Genomic DNA, 12,251 nt, shown 5'->3' on the forward strand with positions numbered 1-12,251 from the left:
ATGCCCATACTCTGTTTGAGCAAGGCTATTATTGTAGTTCTTTTTGGATAATTGAATATACGATCACTCTCTATTGGATATACTCATAATGGCTTCAAAATAAATAAAACACAAATGTAGTAATGTGCAATCGACCATCTCTTTTTATATAAACAGAAAAATTATTTTGACTCTCCACTTCCATGGGTCTTTTCATTTCCTAAACTCACCCTTCACTTATATTCTTTTGAGATTTCGAAAGGCTTTTTAATTTTTCAAGAGTGGGGAGACCTAATGGAGAGTGTGTCTAAAAAACCCAAGATTGGTTCATAGCTTATTTGGCACATGAACATAAAAAATATGACACATTGAATGCTATACTTGTATAGTCCTCTAAGGTGTGACATCATATGTAAATAAAGTTTTCCTATTCCTAGAGTACATTTAATGGCAACCGTAAACGAATTGCTATTTGGAAGCTCTTCTAGATTATCAATGCAAAGGTGTCAAAAAAAAGGGGTCAAGTCGACAATCTCATAAAAAAGGTCAACAACATAATCAACTTTGTGTTTTCGGGCCTTTGTCCCATAGTTATTGCATGCTCTATACTAACTTGAGTGATCAAAATTGTTGATATGCAATTTTAAGCAAGAGGGTTGAGAAAGATACTACAAAACAACCTCAAAGCATTTTAAATTTTGATTGTTTGCTTCAAATTTGTCCTTTTAAAATATGAGAAATTTTGAGTAATTCATTGTGCAAATGCGTGCTGGATGGGTGTCTTCAAAGTGCCCAAAGGATAAATTACTACTTGGATAATAAAAGTTATCAAAAATTAACTTGCAAATGAAAAGTAGAATATTGATATTATAGGAGTTTTTAATGTTGTGGCATTTATGTAGAGATTTGTAGATGACTAAATCCCCCTTGGTTGTAACCAAGGTGTCACTTTGCTGAACCAACTTTTCCTTTTTGCACTCATGGATACAAAGAAAGCACAAGGCACATGAAAGAACCTCACCAAATAAAACGCCAATGGGAGAGATGGATGAAAAGGAAAGTTTGATTGAGATCAAAGTTTGCCCTTTATGTCATCCAGAAGGGAATTTCACGCCATCCAAAAGTCTATCTCGGGAGAAGATTATACGATCTCATCCCATTCTATATATAGGAAAAGAGAAGCCACTGTACCTGTTGGAAGCAATATACTTACTAGTGGTACCAAAATGGATGGTAGGTAAGATGCTGTCATGGTGAAATTGTCTTAATTCTTTTTTCTCATTTAGTTTTTGTATCGCACATCACCATAAAATGTCAAAAAGAAAAGTAATGAATTGTCTCGTCAATGTCAAAACAATCACTTAGTGTCTTGTTATGGTGCAAGATTAATGTTAAGGAGAATGAGGCACCTTCCTTAGAGAATGCGACCAACTATCGCTTACACTAGAAGAGAACAAGTGATTTGAAGAACATGTAAAGCTACAATCTTAGAACATAAGTGTTTACCCTCAGTAGAGACATCCATTTTGGCCAAGGATTGATATCTTGTCAACCAGTTTGACCCGATCGCCATTTCAAGTGTAGAAATAAATAATCACTTAAAGAATGGAGACAATGCAAAAAAAGTTCCTACAACACAAGAAAAAGCTATTTCAAGTCCAGTAGGACTTTCCCATGTCACTGTTGATCCTCTGTTGAAGCCTACATAAGACTCGACCTTTCTTTTCTCTAGTTCTTGTAGACTTCATTTGCATCTACTTTCTTTTAAGTTGTGTACAATCTTGTCATGAATGCAAATTTACTCCTTCCCGGATAATCACCACACCAAGTAACTAGCTTCCATTTCATGAACTGCCACTCTACGTTGCCCTTCTAGCTCGTTTGAAAAGCATTGCCACTGTATAAGCCTCTCAAGCATTGCCACTCTTCTCTCCATCACATGCTCCACTTTTCCAAGCTATGTCATAATGGACCATTGCAATTCCAAACCGCAATGTGTGTATGATTGTAGACTATCCTGTGTTTCATGGCCATGGACCACCATGTGTTAAGCAATTAATGATGATGAGGTTGTCTCTAGAAAGAGCCTTCTTTCTCTTTTTCCTTTCTTGCATTGCTCTCAATGGTGCTCTATATGCATCCTAGAAAGATCCTCTTCTGAAAAGATGGACTCTCTTCTACATGAAGGTGGAGTATTTCTCATCATCTTGAAATTGAATAGCAGTAACCCCTGCCACACCCACCCAGCTCCCATTCCCCCTTTGTCCCCGCTGAATCTGCCCTCAAGATCAGCCACAATGAAGCCCCGTTATCAACACAGTCCTTGTTCCTTGTGATGGCACCTAGATGTAGTCGAACCATTACCCTTTCATAGGGCCACAATAAAAAAAGAAATTTCCACATAAATACATCAATTGGAATTCATTTTTTGATATAAACTTTTCTGGGAAAAGAACCAATATTTGGACTGAATTGACCTCCAAGTCAAGGGATGAGAAAAATCTACCAACAGCTTTTAAAACATTACATAATGTAGAGTGTCTTTTACTCTCGAGCCTCTGAAACATCGCCTCCAGAGAAGGACAAAACTGGAAGCAATCTCTCTCTCTCTCTCTCTCTCTCTCTCTCTCTCCGGTCAACATTACTCATACACTCAATGCATTGGCATCTTCTGCCTCCTCTTCTTCTGCATCTGAATGGTTTCGGAAGAGCATCTGTAATGCAGGTAAAAGTTCGGGCACGATGGGCAGGTCTGCAAGATTCACACTCATCATATCAAATGCCAAACATGCCCTGTCCTTGAATTGATTATCATAGTAGGGGATGGTTGGATATCTTTGGCTGAAATGAGTCAAGAAGATTCGGTAAACTTCAGCATCAACGCCCACTTTCATCGCCTCATGAGTGATGCTATGGTTTTTCTTCACAGCATCCGCAATCAAATCATCTTCAAACGTTGCCTGAACCCATAAAAATCAGCCAAGCTAAATCAACCTTCACATTATACCACAAAAATTGCTTACCACAATTTTTTACTGTAATCTTAGCCCTTTCATATGGACTTTCATAATACTACGTGAACGTGTATGATATGGTAGTTTCACATAGTTTTTGACTCTCTCCCCCCTCAGAGCAAAGAGTTGAATCTATGACAATAAATAAAAGAAGCCAGACTCACCTCATGAATCAAGATGGTCGCATTGCGAGCAGCATCAACGAGAGCTTGGCAGGGCCTGGTGTCACCTGAGTAAACAAGTTTCCAGCCTGGTTTGGTTATATTTTCACTTACTTTCCTCTCTTGTGCCTCTAATACGACAGCAAAAGCATCAGGACAGTGTATGACTGGAACACTGTACAGGTCCTTCAGCCCAAGTAGATCTAGCACTGTCCTCAATCTCTTCCTTCTTTCTATGTCGATACCTTGCCGGATATGGTACCCTGGCTGTTTCCAAATATGTTGCATCCCTCTTTTTTCTGAAGCACCTCTTGTATATCCATTAATTAAACCTTCCTTATGTGCATTCTCACCATCAGCCCATCTTTGCACCTCTAATGTAGTTTGACTGCAGTCCAAAAACTCCATTCCTAGGTCCTCTACCTTCCCGTATGAATCCAGAAAGTACTTCAGCTTCTTTGGGCCGATCACAAGTATTGGCTCACATGTGGATTCAGCTTGTAATAGGTCTCTCCGTGCAGATAAGATTCTCAAAATTCCTGTAAAGTGGTCTGCATGCAAATGTGAAATCCATATGCATTTCAAACCTAAAACTACATCGTCTGCACCTTTTGCACCATACCTGTTACACAAATCATGCTTACGTACACATAGCAGCTTGTTTATCAAGGGCTGAGAAAATCAATTGGCTACTGCAAACATACCTTCGTTTAAGCTGTGCAAAGGTCCCCTCGCCACAATCCAACATTAAACCTCCCTTCTTAAATAGATGGATATATATTCCCGTTACATTGCGGTCTTTTGAAGGCTGAGAGGATCCTGTTCCCAAAAAGACAAGCTCCATTTCCTCTCTTGACACCTCATGCAAGCATGCAGGCAAACTTTGAGAGTTTCTGTTGCCTGCAAAGCCATCACCAGCTTTTATGATTATTTACCAATTAAACAAGAAAGCAGAGCTATTGTGATGGAAGGCAAAAGCTTTCTTTCTACCTCTGTCTTTCCAGCGTGATTTGGCAGACTTCTCTTCTGACCATCTCTTCCAAACTTGGCAAGCCATGTCACGAGCTTTTAAAATTTCAGGAGATGACTTGTCCAACTTTTCTTGAACTACAGCAGGATCGAAAACTTTTGGCACTTCGGAAGTATCGACACCAAGGTCCAACAGCGGTCTGAGTCGATACTGTATTGTACAAAGATGCTAAACTTGAGACCTCTCTCTCAGAAAAGCAGGGCTTGAAACCCTTCATTTACCCAAAACAGATGCACCTGAGGCAAATTACAAGATAAACTGGGGAAAAGATCTAATGCCCATCACTAGATGCGGTAGGTGACTGGAGGAGTACCTCTATATGTCTCTAGATCTCAACTATCACCTCTCTGAGTGTGGGCTGTCCTATGAACTGAGCAGTGCATTGGCTCCATATGCTCTCATAAGCTGGGCATGTCCATACCTAAAAATGCTCCTCACTTTGCACCCCGTCTGCACATAGTCTGCAAGTCCTCTGCTCCCTGGGGATGTGGGTAGCCCATCCTGCCTCGATCTCTAATCTGTGTGATGACACTTTGAGTTGTCCAATCGCCACCTCGACACAGCGTGGTATGTAGGTGTCCATATATCCTGGCACCTGAATGAAGCCGTCCTCTTAAGATGTTCGAGATGCACTATCAGAAGTACAGTATCTTCAGTACAAGATGCTTTCTAGGTGTGATCCAAATCTCTCTGATGTATAGCTGCCTAAGATCTTTTCCAAGGACCTGGTTCCTCTTAATGTGTGAAAGGCAGTGAGTCAGGGTCATATTGGAAGGGCAGGAGCTGCTCTATGTCAAGTCCATGAGCACTGAACCACTATGTTATCTGGGCATATCAAGATCTGCCCAGCCATCTGCTAGCTGTCTGGATGCCTCAAAAGCTCTATAGAAAGAGTCTATCCTGTGGTAAATCTCGTCTCCTCGAGATGAAGTATACCATCTAGAAGAGGGCCTCTACTAGCATGGGTGGTGTAGCCAGGTTTGCTCCGACAATATCATGTGAGACTGAGGGTTTGCTGCAGATAATGTGGCATATCATCATAATTTTTTTTTCAACGTCAACATTCATCGCTTGTGATAATCCATAAGATGAACACCCACTTTGAACTTACAAGGAATAATGCATTCAACAAATGGGAAAAATCAACAACAAACAAGGGAGAAGAAAAAGGATCGTTAATTGATGCTTGCTTTGCTGATAAAGACGGACCACTTCAAGAAAAATGCATTTTGAACCAACCTAGTTCTCAAAAAGTACCCAAAACGGTTAAATATTACAGGTAAAACCCTTAAACCCTGTGTTTGCAATTCTAAATCTTCAAACCGACCTCCTATAACCAGAACGGGGCAGGACACTTAGAAAGGCTTAAATGCGTATCCTGACTAAAATGGATGTTGAAACTAAAATGGGTGTTGGAACGTCCCATACCCACGACTGTATTTAAGGGTCCCGCAGGATTCCTTGTTTCTATGGTACGTGAAATTGATGTGACCGCTTACAAGTAATTTAACATGCTTTGGTATGCCTCACACCCATAAACACACAATTGAATGAATGCAAACAATCAATCAAGCAAATTAAGGCATTGGTAAGCATAACGTTCTATAGAACATAGGCTCACATTTACTTGCTTACTGAATACTTGTGACTTCGTTAATAAGCCGAAAGCTTTGATTTTACCAAAAAAGGAATAACCATATTCAATACGGGAAACAAACAACAATTAAAAATCCATCATTCAGAATTGTTTTTTCTGCTTGTAGCTTGAAAAACCAATTCAACGAAAAACCTTTCCTGGACCATTACCCACGTCTAATCCAAGCCTTTTAAAAAAACTCATAACATAAGCCTAAGCCTGAACATATGCCTTACCATAAAAAAATGATACAAGGGAACAAAGATTGCTTACTAACCTTTAGCATATTATCTCCAGGAACCATCTGTCCACTGGCAGCTTCCTGAAGCCAAAACATACACTTTTAACACAGCCCTGTCTTGACTTTAGAGATACGTAGTCAGAAAAACATGTACCATAACCACTGTGCTTAAGAAATATTGTGTGTGTACATGTGCATGCGTGTGTGTCACGTGCACATCTAACCCTATGTGCATGTGGACAAGCTGTACCTATTTCTAGGGTTTAGGTAGCTTAGGAAGTGTTCTGGCACCTTTGTGAGCCTGTACGAAGGACGTGCCATTAGCATCAGTACCCAGTACCCAGCATGAGCATTGAACCCTTTTTGGTAAATTGCATATGAACCACCTCTTATAGTCAATTTATTATTAAATTGACCTTTCATTTTCCAAATCGTGGAGGCTGTAGGGGAGCTTGCTCGACCCAGATTTTTGCACATATATGTGACCCATGGGGTGCCAGTAGAAGCCAGAAGACAAAGAGCAGACACAAGAGCACCGTGCCCAAGCAATGTTTGCAGTTTCCATGCTCTCCATCGTTTTCTTAGCAGGAGAACTACAGTTTCTGGACATCAGCATTTTCACGAAGCAATGCTTTTGTTCATCATTGTCGTGACTCGTACCGCCGTCATACATCATCAGATTAGCCTTGCCTCGCCGCGGTCAGTCTTCCCATCGCGACAAGGTCAACGTTTTCAGTTTTCAGCCCACAGTTCAGCCAATGTTTTTCAGTTTTCAGCCATCGTCGTCGTCACCGGGCGACAGATCCGCCCCTTAGCCTCGACCTTGTCGTCATCGTCGTCGTCGTCATCATCATCGTCGTCAAGTACCATAGCGTTTAGAACCATTGTACTAGACTTGTGCAATCTAAAGCAAATTCCTCTCTAGCAATAGAGAGGGGGGTTTGGGACCCATCTGGTGTCGTCTCTTCTCTCTCTGCAACGCCCTGTTGCTCTCTCTTGTGGGTGAGGCTGAGAGCTGACACAGGTCGATTTCTATATATTGCTATATGTTACTTCCCCCCCAGTACGTCAGTATATGCTGTAACCAGAGGGCAGTCGCCTTTCTCAATTCTAGATGATGATATATGGGAGTTTTCTAGGGATGGTGATATCATCCTCCTAGGAGACTTCAATGCTCGAACGGGCAACTGTCAGACAGTCTTCTACGACACTTCAGATGAGATGCTTAGAGAGTTGGATGTGGGTGAGCTGGGGTTTGACAGATGTTCACATGACAGAGAGCAGACTGAGTATGGGAGATAGCTCACGGAGATGACGACTACACATGGGCTAGCCATACTTAATGGCTTACAGCGGTTTCCTGGAGCAGCAGGCTTCACATGCTTTCCACACAGACATGGGGCCAGTACAGTGGACTATGTTATGACACAGCCGAGCTTTATTCCTTGTATTCAGGATTTCACAGTGGGAGCCAGACCAGTGGGCGTAGCAGTGGCTCATGCTCTCTTGACACTGTCCGTATCTTTTCAGTTTAGTACAGCCCAGAAATCAGGAGGCAGGTCACACACCCGTTATACATTTACACCAGAGACTGACTCGGTTTATACAGAGGCGATCTGGGATCGTCTATGCACAGTTGCTCCAGGCCTCTCAGTAGAGGAGTGCACTACTTTACTGACTGAGACACTACATGATGCAGCATCAGAGGCATACCCACACACTCAACCGGATCGGAGGCGACATTCTGGGAGCATGCCCCAGAATAGTTGGTATGATGAGGAGTGCAGAGAGATGAGAGCCCAGCTTCAGAGGGATCTTCATTTAGGAGTCATCACCTACAGACAGTCGCGGATTGCTTTCCGGCGCCTTGTGCGAAAGAAGAAACGAGCTTACCTGGCCCAGATGGAGCAAGACTTGTATCAGTTGTTCTTGAGTAGAGACTCAGGCGAGGCATGGCGACTCTTCCATGAGCACTCCCCTCCCCCAGTGATTACTTCTCCTGATGTGTGGGGCCAGTATGCGACATCGTTATATACGGTTCCTGGGCAGGATCCCCTTCCAGATCCTACAGAGCCATGTCCACCTACGAGCACCTTCTTTACCACTGAGATGGTAAAGAGAGCCATTGACAGGATGAGGACCAGGAGGGCTTACGATCATGACGGTCTAGTAGCGGAGCACTTTATACATGCTAGGGATATGCTGATGGAGGTTCTTGCAGTGTTGTTCAATCGTGCCATGTGTGAGGGATTACCTGAGACTTGGAGGTTGTCTACTATTGTGCCTATATTCAAGGCAGGTGATCCTACAGAGCCTGGAAATTACCGCACTATTATGGTTGGACACACACTGGCACGATTGTATGCATCCATTATTGAGCAGCAGTTGAGTAACTGGGCAGAGGGTGAGGGTGTACGGGCAAAGGGACAGGCAGGTTTCAGGAGGGGTTTCTCCACTCTTGACCATATTCTGACACTCAGAGCTATCATTGAGGAGGGCAGGTCACATGGGAGACGGATTTATTGTAGCTTTGTGGATTTCCGCAAAGCATTTGACATGGTACCGAGAGCTCGACTGATGCGCAGACTGCAGGAGATGGGGGTGCCCACAGTGTTGATTTGGGGGATTATGGCTTTATACAGATCAGTGATGGGACATGTACGCACCCCAGAGGGGATATCTGACTTAGTTCACTCCACTATCGGGGTGAAACAGGGTTGCCCATTGTCTCCTACTCTATTTGGTATGTATGTTGATGAGGTGTCTGATTACATTGACAGAGAGGGTGATAGAGGTGCCCAGCTGGCAGGGACGTGGATCCCATTGTTGTTATATGCTGATGATATTGTCTTGATCTCTGACTCACCAGAGGGTATGCAGCGACAGTTGGATGCATTACACAGTTTTGCAGAGGATAGTGGATTGTCTGTAAACCTTGGTAAAACCAAGGTCATGGTGTTTAACACCACACCGCAGTGGATCAGGAGATCGGCACCGACCTTCACGTATGGTCAAGAGATTGTGGAGTATACAGATGCATACACTTACCTTGGGATAGTCTTCACTGGGCCGAGGTTTTCTTTGGGGAGAGCAGCAGAGACTAGACTGACCAGAGCTTATGCGGCCTTGGGAGGCTTGGAGAGGATGTGTTCGCAGGTTCAGTTCCAGGAACCTCGGACAAAGTTATGAGTCCAGAGTTGTCTTTTCGAATGTATCATCCTTTTCTAGTCATTAAAAAGATAATTGAGGTTTCTATGAAATTACAGTTACCTAACTCATGGTCAATGCACAACGTTTTCCATGTTTCTTGGTTGAATTTGTTTTAGGGAGATCCACCAAAGGACATTTCCAAAGAAGAACAACCCGAGATCATTGATGAAGCAGAAGTCGTGGAACCGTAACAGATTTGCTGCATCGATTTCGCCATGGATTAAAGAAACAAGCACGACAGTACCTTTTGAAGTTCAAAGATTGAGGAACCCACGAGGCAGTGTGGATTGATAAAGATTTTTTCACAAATTACCTTGAGTTGTTGGCAACCTACAAAGAAGCCATGCAGCTCAGTCCCAGTACCTCCGGATAAGCCATGGGAAAGCATTGCTATGGATTTGATCTTTGATCTTGCAAGAACGCCGACACGGAATGATGGTATATGGACCATTATCTGCAGGTTCTGCAAACAGGCCCATTTCATTCCTGTCAAGAAAAAGGGGCTGATTTTGTACTTCATTGTGACTACAGTGTGTGTATGTGTGTGTGAGTAGTGGGTGCAGGTGATCACAGCTTTAATTGAAAGCTTGCCTTCTCCCTTGCTCTATGTAGCGCGACGATTTGCTCTCGCGATCTCTCCCCCCCCTTGGCACATATGGCAATGCCCCACTAGTTGGGCTCCTCAATGACCATGTACAGTTCTGGGGGTTTTATGTGCGTTTGCCAAGGCAAGAGCCTTCTGTACAGGAACTGGATTAGCTAATTGCTAATTCCCCACAGGTCTGCACAATTCCATCACGACGGATTGCAAAAATGGAGAGTTTTCTCCCGTGAAAACTCGTCCGTTTCAAAGGGGAACTGTCCCATTGTGTGTGGCAACACCAGAGACACGTGTAGACGTGTTCGCTCTGCCCAAAACGATCCAAAACAGAGAATTACAGTATGTTGTGTTTTTCTGCAGGTTTAGGGTTTTGCACTAACTATAGGGAATCGCAAGGGAAGCCTCGGAAAGGCCTTGGGATGCATGTGCAGGGCTGTAGGCACCTAATAGTGCAAAAACAGAAAATTACAGCACGCTGAAATTGACCTGCAGCTCACCGTAAAGCTTCCAGAATGCGGGGAAAATCATCCTAGGCGAGTACTTTCAAAATCTACAGGGATTTTGCGCTGTTATGCTGGCGAAATTGGGTCAAAAACCTGCGATTACAGCAATGGACAGGTCCAAACAGCTTGGTTGGAGTTAGGTGAAAGTGATCGGATCGTTTATTTGCACTTGAATAAAGAAATACTGAAAGGGGCGCCAGTCTTTGGGGCCAACAGGTGTCGGCGTCTGCTTGGTAGCGCTCTAGCTTCCAAGCCGTGTGTGTTTGAAGTGTCAATTCCCGTTGCAGGTTTTTATTTGCAAAGTTTCTTTGTGTCCTAAAGTCTATAGTAAAGTTTCCGGTGAAAGCCAAAGTCTACCGCCCTACGGGCCGGTTTCAGTTACAGCAAAAGGTTTTGATGGAAAGTCATGCTCCACTATATGCTGGGCATCGTGGAATTGATGCGACAGGGAAAGGGGTTGAGGCAATCTTTTATTGACCAACTTTACGTCAAGATGTTGACACATTTGTAAGATCATGCCTAGGATGTCAAAAAGTCAAATTTGACAGGCATGCGCAACCGGGATTGTTGCAACCATTGCCAATCCCTGATAGGCCATGGGAACGCATAGCGATGGACTTTATCTTTGATCTTCCAAGAACGCAAACAGGCAATGATGGGATTTGGACTATCATTTGTAGGTTCAATAAGCAGGCCCATTTCATTCCTGTTAGGAAGGAGATAAAGCGAGAACACATGGTCAAGATATTCATGAGTAATATCTATACGTACACGGGATGCCTCAGTCAAAAGTCAGTCAGCGTTCCACGTATGACGAGTCTTTTCTGGAAGGCATTGTTTGAGGACATGGGTACTTTGCTAAAGTTCTCATCTTCGTTTCAACCACAAACTGATGGACAATCAGAAGAGGCAAATTCTATTGTCCTAGATCAGCTCAAAAGTTATGTGTCAGAGCACAAGGCAACTTGGGAACACCATCTCCCATTGGTTGAATATGCTTACAATAACACTGTGTATACATCAACACGCAAGGCACCATTTGAGATAGTGGAAGGAGGGAAGAAAGTCCACCCATTTTTGCAAACTAAGGACAAGATATTTGAGGCAAACAAGTATGTCCAGGATATGGATAAAACATACAAGAAGATAAAGATTGCTCTTGAGAAGACTCAGGCTAAGCAAAAGAAAGTTGCCGATCGTCACCGTCGTGAACTTCTATTTTCACTTGGTGATGGGATACTTTTGCGCTTTGAAAAGGCCAGGTTAAGGAAAAGGAAAGGCAAGGAAGTTTATTTCCAAAGCTTAGTATGCGATATTATGGTCCTTCTCAGATTTCAGAAAAGATCAGCAATGTAGCTTACAAGTTGAGGCTACCAGAAGCATGGAAAATACATAAAGCTTTTCATCTCAGCTTGATGAGAAACAACCCGAAGTCGAAGAATTGGATGAGATTCTTGTTCCTGAACAAATATTGGCACATAAGGAAAGGAAGGTTAAAGAACAGGTTGCAAGACGCTATTTGGTGAAGTTCAAGAACTATCCATCTTTAAATGCTAAATGGATGGAAGAGTTTGAGTTGGTCGATTTACCTCAGCTATTGCAACTATATCTTGAAGACTTTCAGATAGAACCCACAGTGACTTGAGGTAGCCCTTTAGAGCATGGTTAATGATGCTCAAAGGAATAGTTAAGAAATTGTATCTACTCTTTCCATATAGAATTTGGCTAAAGAAGTTTTTGCTTGACCAGAAGACTTCTATGCTTAATATATGTGTGGTAGCCACTTTGGTGAGATTGTCTAATCGTCCAACGCACATTTCTGGAAGCATGTATATCTTGGATTCCCATCATAGAATATATGTGATATCAGCAGATA

The 12,251-nt window shown here is 42.8% G+C and overlaps 1 protein-coding gene across 2 annotated transcripts in view; it reads right to left on the minus strand.

The window, feature by feature from the left end:
• Positions 1-1,547: 1,547 nt before the first annotated feature.
• The window catches only part of LOC147418373 (uncharacterized), a 114,923-nt gene continuing 104,219 nt past the window's right edge, over positions 1,548-12,251 (minus strand). Inside the window, exons 9-13 of one of the 2 annotated variants that reach the window (XM_086507274.1) lie at positions 6,098-6,142; positions 4,145-4,334; positions 3,859-4,054; positions 3,158-3,776; positions 1,548-2,939 (exon numbers count right to left, since the gene is read on the minus strand). In XM_086507274.1, coding sequence (XP_086363400.1) covers positions 2,625-2,939; positions 3,158-3,776; positions 3,859-4,054; positions 4,145-4,334; positions 6,098-6,142 — 1,365 coding nt within the window. In that variant the 3' untranslated portion in view covers positions 1,548-2,624. The remainder of the gene's footprint in view (positions 2,940-3,157; positions 3,777-3,858; positions 4,055-4,144; positions 4,335-6,097; positions 6,143-12,251) is intronic. The other variant, XM_086507275.1, reaches the window with a different exon arrangement.

This window comes from Adiantum capillus-veneris, chromosome 30 (genome assembly GCF_014529385.1).
Source record: "Adiantum capillus-veneris isolate H3 chromosome 30, ASM1452938v2, whole genome shotgun sequence".
Lineage (NCBI taxonomy): Eukaryota > Viridiplantae > Streptophyta > Polypodiopsida > Polypodiales > Pteridaceae > Adiantum > Adiantum capillus-veneris.